The sequence below is a fragment of the Mobula birostris genome, chromosome 16, assembly GCF_030028105.1.
Source record: "Mobula birostris isolate sMobBir1 chromosome 16, sMobBir1.hap1, whole genome shotgun sequence".
Lineage (NCBI taxonomy): Eukaryota > Metazoa > Chordata > Chondrichthyes > Myliobatiformes > Myliobatidae > Mobula > Mobula birostris.
This window is the reverse complement of record NC_092385.1, coordinates 79,753,666-79,770,095: the sequence shown is the minus strand read 5'-3', so window position 1 is coordinate 79,770,095 and position 16,430 is coordinate 79,753,666. Positions and strand designations below refer to the sequence as shown.

Genomic DNA, 16,430 nt, shown 5'->3' with positions numbered 1-16,430 from the left:
TAAGGGAGGGAAGTTTATGGGAGATATCAGGGGTAAGTTTTTTTACACAGAGGGTTGTGGGTGCCTGGAATAACTTGCCAGGGATGGTGGTGGAGACTAAAACATTAGGGGTATTTAAGAGCCTCTTGGACAGGCACATGGATGAAAGAAAAATAAAGGGTTATGGGGTAGTGTGGGTTTAGTATGATTTTCTAAGGAATATATGGGTCAGCACAATATTGAGGGCCGAAGGGCCTGTACTGTGCTGTAGTATTCTAGTGTCTCGAGTCTAATGTGGGGATATGTAGATGGTGTAGGCAGCAGGAATTAGTGTTTGGGTGTTTTTGATTTGCTTTTCAGCTAGTTTGGCACAACACTGGGCTGAATAGCCTGTTCCCGTGCTATTCTATGTTCCATTATAATAGTTCCAGTGTTTTCTCTTTACATTTCTGCCATCTCTATCATTTCAGTTTACTGATTCTCTTGTGATTTCTTGTCAAGTTGTATACTGTCTCGGTTTCCTTTCTGAAATACGGGATTCACTGGTGTGTTCAGAATTTATTGAACATCCATCACTCACCTCAATAAGCGAACGCTTTGAGAGGCTGGTCGAGGATTACATCTGCAGCATTCTACCACCCACACTGGACCCCCTACAATTCACCTACGGACACAACCGATCGACAGAAGATGCAATAGCCACGGCTCTACACACCATCCTTATACATATAGAGAAGAAAGATGCTTATGTGAGAATGCTGTTCTTGGACTACAGTTCAGCATTCAACACCATAATTCTCCCCAGGCTCGACAAGAAGCTCAGAGACTTCGGCCTTCACCCTGCCTTGCGTAGCTGGATCCTGGACTTCCTGTCACCTTACCGGCAGGTGATAAGAGTGGGCTCCCTCACCTCTGCCCCCCAGACCCTCAGGGCTGTGTCCTAAACCCCGTCCTTTACTCTCTGTATACCCATGACTGCCACCACAGCTCCAATCTGCTAATTAAATTTGCTGACAGCACTACACTGATTGGCCTATTGTCAAATAATAATGAGGCATCCTGCAGAGAAGAAGTCATCAGCCTGACAAGAAAACAACCTCTCCCTCAATGTTACAAAAACAAAGGAGCTGGTCGTGGAGCACGGGAGGAATAGAGACAGACCAACCCCTATTGACATCAATGGATCTGGGGTTGAGAGGGTGAACAGCTTTAAGTTCCCTGGCATAAGCATCACTGAGGATTTCACATGGTCTGTACATACCGGCTGTGTGGTGAAAAAAGTACAACAGTGCCTCTTTAATCTCAGACAGTTGAAGAAGTTTGGTATGGGTCCCCAAATCCTAAGAACTTTCTACAGGGGCACAATTGAGAGCATCCTGACTGGCTGCATCACCGCCTGGTATGGGAACTGTACCTCCCTTAATCGCAGGTCTCTGCAGAGAATGGTGCGGACAGCCCAGCACATCTGTAGATGTGAACTTCCACGTGATTCAGGACATTTACAAAGACAGGTGTGCAAAAAGGGCTTTAAGGATCATTGGGGACCTGATTCACCCCAACCACAATCTATTCCAGCTGCTACCATCCAGGAGACTGTACCGCAGCGTAAAAGCCAGGACCAACAGGCTCCGGGACAGCATCTTCCACCAGGCCATCAGACTGATTAATTCATGCTGATACAATTGTATTTCTGTGTTATATTGATTCTTCTGTTGTACATACTATTTATTATAAATTACTATAAATTGCACATTTAGATGGAGATGCAACGTAAAGATTTTTTTCCTCATGTATATAAAGGAGGAAGGATGAGAAGATGGTGGTGTGACGTAGCTCGTAGCGGCCACTCTGGTGGTGATGTCTATTATTTGTCAGGTAGGGTGCCGTGCACAATCCTGATTTGATGGAGACAGACGTGACAGCACGGAGGAACATCTGGTGAAACTTCTGAAATGCCTGCTTCGCTGCTGCTGCTGCTACTGTGTGGTCCAGAATCTCCGAAGGGGAAGGCCCCAAGTCCTCGGCTTTGCTTGTTGCTCAGTGGCCGGGGCAGAGTCGAAGCACTCGGCAGAGGATGGTGCTCAGAGGGCTGTGTCGGAGGGGCTGGTCGGAGGCTCGAAGTTTTCGGACGAACTCAGAGTCCGCTGCAGTCGGGTGCTTCCAGTGGTGCTGCATCAGCAAGTTCACAGTGCTTGGAGTTTCATGGCAGGGAGAGTTTCTCCCTTCTGCCGCCTGCGTGAGATGATGAGGCTATCGGGACTTTGAGACTTTTTTTTAACCGTGCCCATGGTCTGCTCTTTATCAAATTATGGTATTGCTTTGCACTGTTGTAACTATAGGTTATAATTATGTGGTTTTGTAAGTTTTAGTCTTGGTTTGTCCTGTGTTTTTTTGTGATATCATTCTGGAGGAACGTTGTATCATTTTTTAATGCATGCATTTCAAAATGACAATAAACGAGGACTGAGTGTCCTCATAATCTAACCTAATCTGAAAAATGGAAGTAATAAGGTCAATCCAATTCAATTGAGAAGTTGCCATTGAGCTGGCCATAGTTGATGTGATAGATTCTCATTCAGTATAAGTAGTGGGAAGTTACAAGTTCACACCCAGCGACAATGAAGAAAAGGCCATATGCTTCCAACTCAGTATAAAGTATGATTCATTTTGGAAGGTGCTGTTGAATAAGTTTTAATACATTACTGCCATGTATTTTCTTGGCTATAAATCCTGTAGCCATGTTTTGTGAATGCAATGAATATGTAAAGTGCAGATCAGATGGGCAGCTTTGTCCTGGATGACGTAAAGCTTACTGATATTTTATGGAAAGATGAAATTAGAGTATTTCATCACACTCCTGATTACGAGTGACCCCCACATTATGGTTGTTCAGGTTTTGGAAATTCATCTGAGCAAATTTCACAGATTGCACTATAATATTTTGAAAAAATAATATACACTCAAGGAATTAATATGAAAAAACTAAATAAATGTTTATTTTCATTTCATGTTTTTGGCATATGAGCAGATGATACAGCTGGGCAATATGGGAAACTGAGAATAGACTGTTTTCTGGGAAGACATTACATCACCCACCATCACAATGTGAGACCCTTTGCAGATGCTGGAAATACACAGGGAGTTTGGAAATACACAGGGAATGTGGAAATACACAGGGAATGTGGAAATACACGGAGAGTGTGGAAATACACAGGGAGTGTGGAAATACACGGAGAGTGTGGAAATACACGGAGAGTGTGGAAATACACGGGGAGTACGGAAATACACAGGGAGTGTGGAAATACATGGAGAGTGTGGAAATACACGGAGAGTGTGGAAATACATGGGGAGTACGGAAATACACAGGGAGTACGGAAGAGAGTATCTGGCAGGGGACATCCTGCTTCTGATTGCACTCGGCGCTGGTTCAGCTAGGCTTCTCTCCTCAGGGACCTCACCACTGGCATCCCCATCCCACCCAGGATATTGAGAGCAAGGGACCCTGCAATGATAATGCTGTTGAACAACAAAGGTACATGGTTAGATTCTCTCTTACTGGAGATGATCCTTGTCTGGTATTTTTGTAGCACAAGTGTTAATTGTCTCTTATCAGCTCATACCCAATTGCTGTTGGATCCTGTTCCATTGTGGGGCTTTGTCAAGAACATTCCTCCAATGACATCCTGGGCTGAAATAATTGACCATCACCTCTGCACTAAATATAATTCCACTAGTATAAAGTTGTCCTCTATTGACATTAATTTTACAATGTCTAGATGAAGCAATTTTGGTCAAATATTATCTAACTAAGAGGGCATTCTTTGCCTCTGGAATTCAATTTGTTCATATTTAAGTTTCCTGGTGAAATCCAACTGAACCAGTGAGTGATGAATCATTAGTGTATAAATACCATCTATTAGCTCTGTTGAATGATATTTTCCAGTACTTGCTAATGGCTGAGAGCTGACCGAGGGAACTTAATTCGATACAGCGGATTTGCCTTTTTTGTGGAAAGGATGTACACTCAGTGGCCTGATAAAGTGTAAAGTGGCCACTGAGTGTATGCTCATGGCCTTCTGCTGCTGTAGCCCATCCAATTCAAGGCCACCATTCAGAGGTGCTCTTCTACACACCATAGTCTTAATGCCAGCTTATGAGTTCCAGTTGAGCTTTGTCTTTTTGTGTGTTTCCCCCAGCTGTCAGTCTGTGGTTTTGTATTGCCATGTGCTCCTGCCCCTGTATTACTGAGTACTCCGTCTCTCATCTGCTTCTCATTATTATTCAACGACATTTTGATTTTTTTCTAAGTCCCTTGCTGAACACGCAGAGTTCCCCAGCCAGTGGCGGCACCAGAGAGTTTTTCTTGCTGGTGCTGCGGTGGGGCTGAATTATTCAGTGATGGTGCTGAGGGATGTACTGTATGGTAATATGTATTCGCAAGGCCAGACACATGGCGTTCAAAAGTCAGTTTCAAGCATTATGTGCCTACTATAAATGCCTCTGTTGATTCACAAGCAACAGCAATTGATAAATATAATATAGAAGTGAACTGTGACAGTGTCAACAGCATCGGAGACAACCCGGGCTACACAGAGCATAAACAAACAAACCAACAGAGCATCCGACCCACAGTGCACAACGTGAATCACGCACCAAACCCGCAATCTGCGTCAAATGCGTGCTTTTCAACTGAAAAACACAACACTAACCCACGGCGTCCACTGTTATTTGCATTACATAGACAGACAATGCCAAAAGATACACCGTTATTAAAGTCAAATACGGCAAACAACAGCTGCAAGACTTTACCAGGAGTTGGACAAATCGTACTCTGACCATGCAATACCTCAATTAATTTGGCTACTGAATTTAAAACAAAAATCAACAGAATCACCACTTGGAAGTCTAAGCAAAACCAATAGGCTTAATAGCAGTAAATGTAATATTTTAGGATTTGCAGGAAGCATAATAATAATAATCTTGGCTCAATTTTTAAAAAAAGATCAACTGCACTCACCATTAATGTTTTCAGAGAAGCACAATCCGTCTGTTGTTGTGATTGGTGATGAAAGCATCAATGATTTTCTGGATGTCAAGTGCCTGGTCCTCCGGCTGTTTATGGCCAACAGGGCCAAGTTGCCGATCCGAGCATCTTGGGTGCCATTCTTAGTCTGGATTGATCACAAGAATCTGGAATACATCCGTACGGCCAAGCGTCTCAACTCCCGTCAAGCTCGTTGGTCCCTGTTTTTCTCAAGATTCAGTTTTACTGTCCTTCCGCCCCGGTTCCAAGAATGGAAAACCTGATGCCCTCTCCCGAAGATTTCCTTCCTCTGAGACCCCTGAGGTACCTGATGTCATCCTCCCTGCTCACTGTCTCGTGGGTGCAGGGCAATGGGACATTGAAGCCATGGTGCAAACCGCTCAACAGAGCGAGGCAGCCCCTAGTCAATGCCCCATTAACCGTGTTTATGTTCCCAGCTCTGTCCGCTCACAGGTATTGCAGTGGGGTCATTCTTCCCGGGTATCCTGTCACCCTGGAACCAAGCCTACTCAGGCCTTCATCAGTCAGCGGTTCTGGTGGCCTTCCATGGGAGATGACATCCACAACTTCGTCTCAACCTGCTGGTCTGTGTTCAAGGCAAGAACTCTAACCGGTCACCTGCTGGTCTGTTACAACCCCTGTCTATCCCCAAAAGACCCTGGTCCCACATTGCCCTGGATTTTATCACCGGTCTTCCCTATCAGATGGTAACACCACCATTCTCACAGTAGTTATCATTTCTCCAAGTCTGTACGCTTCATTCCTTTACCTAAACTCCCCTCGGCCAAAGAAACAGCCAAATTACTTGTACTACATTTTTTTAAATTACATGGTTTACCTGTAGGTGTTGTGTCAGACAGGGTCCCTCAATTCACAACCAATTTCTGAAGGGCATTCTGTAATCTTCTGGGTGCCTCTGTGAGTCTGTCTTCAGGATTGCACCCACAGACCAATGGCCAGACCGAGCGGGGCAACCATTAGCTGGAGACAGTATTGCGGTGTCTGGTCTCCCAGAGCCCCTCTGCGTGCAGTCAGCACTGTTTCTTGCCCAGGAGGAGGAGGTTGGCGTTCCATCTGCCGAGGCATTCAGCCACCATTGTCAGCGGACGTGGAGGCGCACTCGCTCCGCCCTTCTCCGTGCCGCTGCTAGGATCAAGCGTCAAGCTGACCGCCATCGCTCCAAGGCCCCACGTTACCGCCAGGGACACCGTGTGTGGCTTTCAACCCGAGACCTGCCCCTCAAGGTGGATTCCCGCAAGCTTGCCTCTCACTTCATCGGCCCCTTACCCATTGTTAAAGTCATCAGCCCTACTGTCGTCCATCTCAAGCTCCCCTCCACTCTCCACCGCATTCATCCCACCTTCCATGTGTCCCGCATCAAGCCTTTCATGAGCCGCCCCCTGTGTCCTGTCCCCAAACCCCCACTCCCCATGGCTCATCGATGGGTCAGAGGCCTTCACGGTGCATTTTCTGCTGGACGTTTGTCGCCGGGGCCGTGGCCTCCAGCACCTTGTGGACTGGGAGGGCTACGGTCCTGAGGAGAGATGCTGAGTCCCCGCCTGTAACATCCTGGACCCCTCTCTCATCAGGGACTTCCATCGCCAGCACCCAGCTCTGCCTGCCGTGACGCCAGGAGGCGTCTGTGGGGGTGGGGGGGGGTTACTGACTGTACCTCCAATTGAACTTTTTGTGTGTTTCCCCCTAGCCGTCAGTCTGTGGTTTTGTATTGCCATGTGCTCTTGTTTGTTTTCATGCCCCATGTGCTCCTGTTCCCACTCCTGCTCTATTCCAGTCCCTGTATTACTGAGTACTCTGTCTCTCATCTGCTCCTCACTATTACCTGTATTGCTGCCACCTGTGTCTCATTGTGCTCCACCTATCATCTGCCTCTCTGTTCATTGCTCAGTGTGGTTCAGTCCTGTGTTTTCACCTGTTTGTCGCCAGATTGTGCCAGTGAATTTTCCTGAGTTTTTCCGACATTCATATCTGTACTCTGTCCCTCTGAATATCGACTCTGCCTGTTTCCTGATTCGGGTCTTTGGATTTCTGTGGATGTTTTGATCTCTGCCTGAACTTTGACACTGACTTTGTTTGCACCTTGGGATTTGTTACTCAATTAATGTCACTGTGTGCACAGTACTGGGTCTGCGATTAGATCCCTGCTCTAGCGGCCTGACACCACCTATAAGTTTGAACTAGCCTGGCCACTCCTCTTCTGACCTCCCTCATTGTCACCCACAAAACTGCCACTCACTGGATTTTGTTTCTTTGTGGGTTTTTTGCACCATTCTCTGTAAACTCCGAGGCGGTTGTGCATAAAAATCCCAGGAGATCAGCAATGTTTGAGATACTCAAACCACCCTTCTGGTACACCAATGATTCCACAGTCAAAGCCACTTAGATCACATTTCTTCCCCATTCTGATATTTGGCCTGAACAACAATTGACCATGCTTTAATGCATTGAGTTGCTGCCACCTGATTGGCTGATGAGATATTTGCATTAATGAGCATGTGTACAGGTATATGTAACAAAGTGGGCTCTGAGTGCATTAGGGCATGTTTCCACATTGTCAGCATGAATACCCAGAAGCAAAGCACATCGTTTAACACGAGTATTTAGCACTATAGCCAGGATACTGGCTGATCCCATAGCTTCTGTGATGTAAGATCACTCATCCATTTCCTGATAATCACAAGCAGCAAAAGTTAGAGGTTGGCAGGTATGATGCTGTGGGCATCTCCAAGTTGTGGCTGAATGAAAATCATAGTTGGGAGTTTAACATCCAAGAATACACATTGTATTGAAAGGACAGGCATGTAGGCAGTGGGGGTGAAGTAGCTCCAATGGTTAAAAAATGAAATCAATTCCTTAGAAATAGGAGACAAAGTATCAAAAGATATAAAATCCTAGTGGGTAGAGTTAAGAAATAACAAGAGTAAGAAGACCCTGATGGGAGTTATATACAGGCCTCTGAGCAGTAGTAGGATATTGGCTACAAATTACAATGAGAAACAGAAAAGGCATGTAAAAAGGGGCAATGTTGTGATAATCATGGGGGATTTCAATATGCAGCTAGGTTGGGAAAATCCAGTTGGTGATGAATCCCAAGAGAGGGAATTTCACAAGTAAGGAAATTATAGTCCAGTTAGCCAGACTTCACGATGTTGGGGTGAGGTTTCGGGGTACTTGGAGGCACATGATAATATGGGGCAAAGTCAGCATGGTTTCCTTAAAGGAAAATGTTGCCTGACAGATCTGTTGTAATTCTTTGAGGAAATAACAGGTAGGATAGACAAGGGAGAGTTGGTGGATCTTTATTTGGATTTTCAGAGGGCCTTTGACAAAGTACTGCACATGAGGCTGCTTAACAAAATAAGAGCCCGTGGTATTATGGGAAGGGTATTAGAATGGATAGAAGTTTGGCTGACTGGCAGGGGCAAAGAGTGGGAATAAAGGAGGCCTTTTCTGATTGGCTGCAGTGACTAGTAGTGTGCTTCTTCCCATTGTACGTCAATGATTTGGATGAAGAAATTGATAGCTCTGTGGACAGATTTGTAGATACAAAGATGGGTGGAAAGGCAGGTAGTGTTGTGGAGGTTAGGCTACGTTCACACTACGCCGAATAATTTTGAAAACAAAGTCTCTTCTCTTTGTTTTGACCCTCTGTCCACATTGAAACAGCGTTTTCATCCCTGAAAACGGAGCTTTTCTAAAACACTCTCCAGAGGGTGTAAATTTGAAAACGATTGTTGCGCGTTGTAGTGTGGACCAGGTAAATGGAGATGTTTAAAAACGCTGTCATGACAACACAACAACAATGCTTTTTCTGCTTCCGCTTGGTACTGCACAAGCACTGCCGGACGGCTGTTATAACGCACAGTTGGTGTGAACGGCGTGAGAGTTAAATTGTAAAGTGAGCTTTTTTTGACCAGATCCCCTAAGCTGATTGTATTGAGTCTATCTTTAAAAATATTAATGTCAGAAATACTGTGCAGGTCTGGCGGCAGAAGATTCCACTCTCTTGTTGATCTTGGGTAGAGGACGGCTTCATGTGTGTGTTATTTACTTTATTGTCTATGTTAATAGCTTGTTTGAATTAAACATCTCCATGTTCTCCACTGCTTTGCTGACTTTGTAGTCATTTGTAACTCGCAGAAACAGCTCGACTTCATTGTCTGTCTAAACGAAGAAGTCCGGTCTGCTTTTGCCAGTGGAGGTTTTCTTTGAATCCCTTGAAGACATTGTTGAAAACTTTCTTTCGCTGTTGTTGTTGGTACTCTAGTTTTTGACCAATGGAAATAGCACAACACCACCGCGGAAATGTTAATATTATACCGTTTCCTCTTTGCTTGTTTCCTGTAGATGTGTCTGCACATGCCCAGTAGGAGTAGATTCACCCAAATATCCATTTTAATGTGGACAGATATTTTGAAAAATGCCTAGTGTGGACACCTGTCGTTTTTACTGGAAACTGGCGTTTTCAAAATTATCTGGTCTAGTGTGGATGTAGCCATTGGGGAAATGGGCAAAGAAGTGGCAGATGGAATATAATGTAGGGAAGTACATGCTTATGCACTTTGGTAGAAGGAATAAAGGCTTGGACTGTTTTTGTAAATGGGGAGAAAATGTAAAAATCACAGTTGCTGAGGAACTTGAGGAGTCATTGTGCAAAATTTCCTAAAGGTTAACTTGAAGGTTGAGTCGGTGAGTAAGGCAAGTGCAACATTAGCCTTCATTTCAAGAGGACTAAAATAGAAAAGAAAGGATGTATTACTGAGATTTATAAGGCATTGGTTAGACACGCTTGGGGTATTGTGAGCAGTTTTGGTTCCCTTTTGTAAGAAAAGATGTTCTGGTATTGGAGAGAGACCAAAGGAGGCCAAATCCTGGAATCAAAGGATTAACATATGTATGAGGAGTGCTTGATGGCTCGACCCTGTATTTGCTAGAGTTTAGAAGAATTGTTGGGTTGGGGGGAAACCTCATTGAATCCTATTCAATATTGAAAAGTCTGGATAAAGTGGATGTGGATAGGATGTTTCTGGTAGTGGGGGAGTCGCAGACCAGAGTGCATAGCCTCAGAATTGAGGGATGTCCATTTAGAACAGTGATGAGGAAGATTTCTTTAGCTAGAAGGTGGTGAATCTGGGATTCTTTGCCAGCGATGGCTATGCAGGCCAAATCGTTGGGTATATTTAAGGTGGAGGTTGATAAGTTCTTGATTAATCAGGGCATCAAAGTTATGGGGAGAAGGCAGGCGAATGGGGTTGAGAGGGATAATAAATCAACTGTGACAGAATGGCAGAGCAGACTTGATGGGCTGAATGGCCCAATTCATCTCCTAGATGTTATGGTCTAAACAAATTGGCTAAAGACTGTCACTTACATGATCTGCATCTTGGGAGGATTATAAACAAATTCACTCAGTAAACAACAGGAATTCTGCAGATGCTGGAAATTCAAGCAACACACATAAAAGTTGCTGGTGAACGCAGCAGGCCAGGCAGCATCTCTAGGAAGAGGTGCAGTCGACGTTTCAGGCTGAGACCCTTCGTCAGGACGAACTGAAGGAAGAGTAAGTAAGGGATTTGAAAGTTGGAGGGGGAGGGGGAGATCCAAAATGATAGGAGAAGACAGGAGTGGGAGGGATGGAGCCAAGAGCTGGACAGGTGATAGGCAAAAGGGATACGAGAGGATCATGGGACAGGAGGTACGGGAAGAAAGAGAAGGGGGGGGGGACCCAGAGGATGGGCAAGGGGTATATTCAGAGGGACAGAGGGAGAAAAAGGAGAGAGAAAGAATGTGTGTATAAAAATAAGTAACAGATGGGGTACGAGGGGGAGGTGGGGCCTTAGCGGAAGTTAGAGAAGTTGATGTTTATGCCATCAGGTTGGAGGCTACCCAGATGGAATATAAGGTGTTGTTCCTCCAACTTGAGTGTGGCTTCATCTTTACAGTAGAGGAGGCCGTGGATAGACATGTCAGAATGGGAATGAGATGTGGAATTAAAATGTGTGGCCACTGGGAGATCTTGCTTTCTCTGGCGGACAGAGCGTAGATGTTCAGCAAAGCGGTCTCCCAGTCTACGTCGGGTCTCGCCAATATATAGAAGGCCACATCGAGAGCACCGGACGCAGTATATCACCCCAGCCGACTCACAGGTGAAGTGTTGCCTCACCTGGAAGGACTGTCTGGGGCCCTGAATGGTGGTAAGGGAGGAAGTGTAAGGGCATGTGTAGCACTTGTTCCGCTTACAAGGATAAGTGCCAGGAGGGAGATCAGTGGGGAGGGATGGGGGGGAGGAATGGACAAGGGAGTCGCGTAGGGAGCGATCCCTGCGGAATGCAGAGAGAGGGGGGGAGGGAAAGATGTGCTTAGTGGTGGGATCCCGTTGGAGGTGGCGGAAGTTACGGAGAATAATATGTTGGACCCGGAGGCTGGTGGGGTGGTATCGAATTCACTCAGTACTTCAGGTTGAAATGCTTGAATTCAGCAGATGCGCTGGTCTCTAGCATCATTATGGATGGGGATGTATTTGGAGTTTCATCTTTAGCTATTTAATGTCCCCCTGAATTCACAATTGGATGTGGTAGGGCTGTGGAACTATTACCCAATCTGTCATTCAACTCCCACGGCTACTACTTCTGTCACCTGCTCCACTTCCTGCTGCTGACTTTCTTGCTCTAACCTTGATGACCCTGGTCTTTACTCAGATTCTGTAGGTCATCCCAGGAACAAATGCACAGTCTGGCTGCTATTGTAAGATCTACACCACCATCACCAAGGACCACACGATCCAGGTCATGGTGTTCTCTCACTGCTGCCATTGGGAAGGAGGTACAGGAGCCTTGCGTTTCACACCACCAGGTTCAGAAACATTTATTTCCCCTCAACTATCAGGCTCCTGAACCAGAATGGATAACTTCACTGGCCTCAAGTCTGAACTGATTCCACAAACTATATACACTCATTTTCAAGGACTGGTTACAACTCGTGTTCTCAGTATTATTGTTTTTTATTTACATATTGATTGTCAGAGTTTATGTATAGTTTTATAAATTCTATTGTATTGCAAATGATGACAAGAAAATTAATCTGAAGTTAGTAAATGGTAACATATACATGTATTGATAACAAATTTTACTTTGACTTTGAATTAACTGTCACATAGCTTCCGGATTATTTTATACAGGCAGAAACTTTACCCTTTGATGGTTCTAGAATTATCAAATAATCCAAGTTATGTTTGAGCATTGCCTAGAACTGAAATTCATCCATGAATATAATACTAACTTCAGAACGTTTATTGTTAGATAACATGTCACAAACAAGAAGAAAAATAGCTACAGCACGTTGCAGCAGTTAACATTATCGAAGTACAAGATACAAGAGGAGCAGCTTTTCTTTTCATCTTCATTTAGCTTTCAGTGAATTTCTTAGCGCTGAGAATTAAGTCTTTGTCAGTAATGGAGATAGATGTTAGCTGTTGGAAGACCCGCGACTCTGAGCAATCTGTCCAAACTTCTCAAGCGTTGGAAACAACTGTGAGGTGGTAAAAAGAGTGGCAGCTGTTGTCTTTGTTAGGCGTCGCGTCCATGTCGGGTGCTCTCGGTATGAATGGGTTCCTAACACACGTGCGTGCACACAAGAAGTTCCTTTAAAGTCCTGTTTGCAAGTGGCCTTGGAAATACTACTCCTTGTTATTTTTAACAGTGTAAAAGACAAGACAACTGTGGAGAGCAACATTGGCAAATACTACAAATAGCTTACTTTTGATCCAAGATTTTGACTGACACACACAAATATCCTTGAAATCCTTATCTGAGCCTTGTGGGTGTTGTGGAAGTTATCGACAAGATAAACGCCTCCTGCGACCCAAAATTAGCTTTAAGCCAGTACAACAAAATCTCCGTGCATTCCTTCATGGGTAGAGTAAGAACTACAACAAAAGAGCTGGTAAAATTAACGAAGAATAAATTCTCCTAAATTAAACTGTGAAGGTCTTGTTCACCTGCAAGAAATTAAAGGCGACAGACTAACGTTTATGACTGAATCCCTCCAAACCTGGCCTGCTCAGTCCCTCCAGCATTTTGTGTGTCCCTTCAAGCTCTTGTTATTTTTTTCCCCACAGCTGACTGTTTTATAAGTAGATTTAAGCGATTTAACAACAAAGATCAGCAGGATACATCATAGCGTTTGTTGGAGCCATCTGCCGATTGCTTCATATTCCCCGCCTCTAAAATGGAACGAGACGATGTCAAGGCACACCACCTTTGACTACAAGGAGTTTATTTCGAAAGCACGCTGCAACTGCTTGTAAATTACCTTTCAGCAATCAATGAACCCTAATGTTACCCTTCCGCATGTGTAACATTGGACAATTTTTTTAAGTTGCGCATAGACCGGGATTGGATTGAAAGCAATGAAGACAAGATCCTACCGCTGATGTAGACGAGAGGGAACAAGTACTGGGGGTTTTATAATTGACTATTTTTCCACATTTAACATCAAATTTCATAGTAAAAGAGGAAATTTTATTCTGCTCAAAATTATTGGAATAATTGGCTGTCTGGGACAATTTAAAGTAGTTAGAATTCATGTAAATTTAAGTTTTACTTTATTGTGTATTACGATTGATAGAATATTTTTATAAACCATTGTTTAATCATGCAATTTCTGTCCCAGTATAGATTGGTGGTAAAATACATTTGCGTAGCTTTTCCCATAAGGGTATCTAATGGTTTGTGCTTCAGAACAATTTAAAATTGAAGTTGAATAATTGAACATCTGTACGCAAATTTAAGAAACTGTGCACTCACCGCCGCTTTGTAAATGTCTTCCATGGTCATGGATAGATGTAGCGATGTAGATGGACAGAGAGACAATGGTCCCAGATCATCATTTATAGGGGGGGGTCTAGATTCCACATTTACCACGCGCCGCGCTCTCCATTCAATCCGAACAGCGTTAAATCACTGACGATTTGCCAGATAAGAATTGAATGTCACAAGAGGCAGCCTGGACATAATTAAACTGGCTTCTTGCCCTTTCACCTCCTCTCGCCTATCCATATGTCACTGGGGACATTGCAAGGTGTCCCAGCCCAAAAGTCCTGCTAAAGCTCAGCGCAGGGGACAGCCATTTTCTAAATACGTATTCTAGATCACACTGGGATTTATCTGAGCTCAAGCAATGAGGTTATTTTTCTCTTGTGCTGTCTTGTCAAGAATGTGATTAAATAAAATAATGATAAGTCTTAAAATTCGAAGTATATATGTTTTGTTTTTACAATACTATGACAAATGTACTTATAATCAACATATTTTATGTAGTTTATTTTCTTTGGTTCTTTAAGTAAGTATGACTATTACCATTGAAATATGCGACCAGGGTTTATGCTAGTTAAATATTTTGCACCAGTTAGGTTTGGTTTGGATTCAAGTGAGCCAGTTTGACTGAGGTTGTGTTTGTATCATTGCAGTTTATGTTATACATTTGAGATGCGAAGTCACTCTTATGAAACTTCAAGTTTTCATTGGCTTAGCACAAAGCAGCACTTGGGTTCAAATTTGACCTTGGGTGTCGTCTGCAGGGAATTCTATGTTCACCCTGTGATCACATGGATTTCTGCTGCGCTCTGACTCCGTCACACATATCAAAGATGTGCGGGTTGGTAGGTTGCCTCTACATTGCCTCTAGTGGGTGAGTGATTGGGATCGGGGGAAGTTGATGTGAAAAGAGGAAGAATTAAAAAATGAGATTAATATAGTATTAATGTGAATAATGGTTCATGTATTTTAAAAATCACAATAAACTTTTTTCTTAATAAAATATTATTTACAAGAATAACACATGCAATCCCTTTCCATTCTGACATTCATAGTCAGTGCATTAAGTCGTGTTCTATTACATTCTTTAAAACCAATAGGACTGTTGTCACTCATGTGGCTCCCTGGGACGGTACAGTACACTACTACAAATGGCATGACTCCAGTAGCTATACTGTACATTTAAGAGTTCTATTTCAAAGCTGACACAAGCCAGGGTAGTTTTTTTAAAAAAGATTTTTTGTCAGTTAGTATGAGGATTGTATTTTCTCAGTGTCACCTCACGGGTAGGCAGTGTTCCTAGGACCGATTACCTTTTATGCCTAATGTTTGTCTTTAGCTAGGTGTGGTCTTACACTTTGTTTTGCAGGTGCACTTTTGGTATTATGGAGAATTTTAATCTCTCTTTGTATTTATAACTTTTATTCAATTTGGGATAATTTAATTAACATTTTCAATGTTTTGGATTGTAGTTGATGGTTTAGGGGATTATTGCTTCATTTGGGCACCTATGTTGTCTTATTGGTCCTGAATTCCTATGTGCTTCAGGGTGTATTTCAGGGCAGTATGCCAACCCCTACTTGCTCAGTCATTGTGCTTCCTTGTTGGGTGAAACTCACAAGAAGTTCTTCTGTGTATCAGGAGTGATTTCAGTTCCTCAAGATTCTGTACTGAGCTCTTGTTTGCTTTTTTCTAGTCAATTTCTGGTAATAAATCCTTAGTTTTGTTTGAATTGCTGAAGTGTCTGTGATTCCTGTTCTTGAGTTCCTGAGTAATCTTTACAATGACTACTTACAATTATGTTTTAGACATGGTGGATTGCATCATCTTTGCAATAGCTAGTTTCAAGAGCTGATGCTCCTGATGCCTTCAAAGATCATTCTTTAATACAACTTATTTCAATCTTCCAGAAGCTTCTTGTTCTTCTCATTCAGTGCTGTTGCTGTATGTTCATCTACACACCCATTAATGGCTTCATATAGCACCATCCTTCTAGTAGCACTCTTAAGCAGCTACCAGATGAACAACTACTCTCTGTTCTCATTACATGGTATCTGATCACTCAATACAATCCCGATGTCTTGATGAATATATAACGAATCCATTGTCCACGTCTTTGATCCTTATCCAGAACCCCTATTCAGCTGACACCTTGGTGGAAAGAGGTCTCTTCATGGAGCATGATGGGATATCTGGCATCTCATTTCCATATAACCATATAACCATTACAGCACGGAAACAGGCCATCTCTGCCCTTCTAGTCCGTGCAGAACTCTTACCCTCACCTAGTCCCACCGACCTACACTCAGCTCATAACCCTCCATTCCTTTCCTGTCCATATAGCTATCCAATTTAACTTTAAATGACAACATTGAACCTGCCTCAACCACTTCTTCTGGAAGCTCATTCCACACAGCTACCACTCTCTGAGTAAAGAAGTTCCTCCTCATGTTACCCCTAAACTTTTGTCCTTTAATCCTCAACTCATGTCCTCTTGTTTGAATCTCCCCCACTCTCAATGGAAAAAGCCTATCCACATCAACTCTATCTATCCCCCTCATAATTTTAAACACCTC

At 43.5% G+C, this 16,430-nt stretch overlaps 1 protein-coding gene across 1 annotated transcript in view; it reads right to left on the bottom strand.

Moving 5' to 3' along the window:
• LOC140210899 (troponin C, slow skeletal and cardiac muscles) overlaps positions 1-14,041 on the bottom strand; it is a 36,889-nt gene extending 22,848 nt beyond the window's left edge. Inside the window, exon 1 of the mRNA XM_072280164.1 lies at positions 13,846-14,041. Within this exon, the coding sequence (XP_072136265.1) occupies positions 13,846-13,875 (30 nt within the window). The 5' untranslated portion in view covers positions 13,876-14,041. The remainder of the gene's footprint in view (positions 1-13,845) is intronic.
• Positions 14,042-16,430: the final 2,389 nt, after the last annotated feature.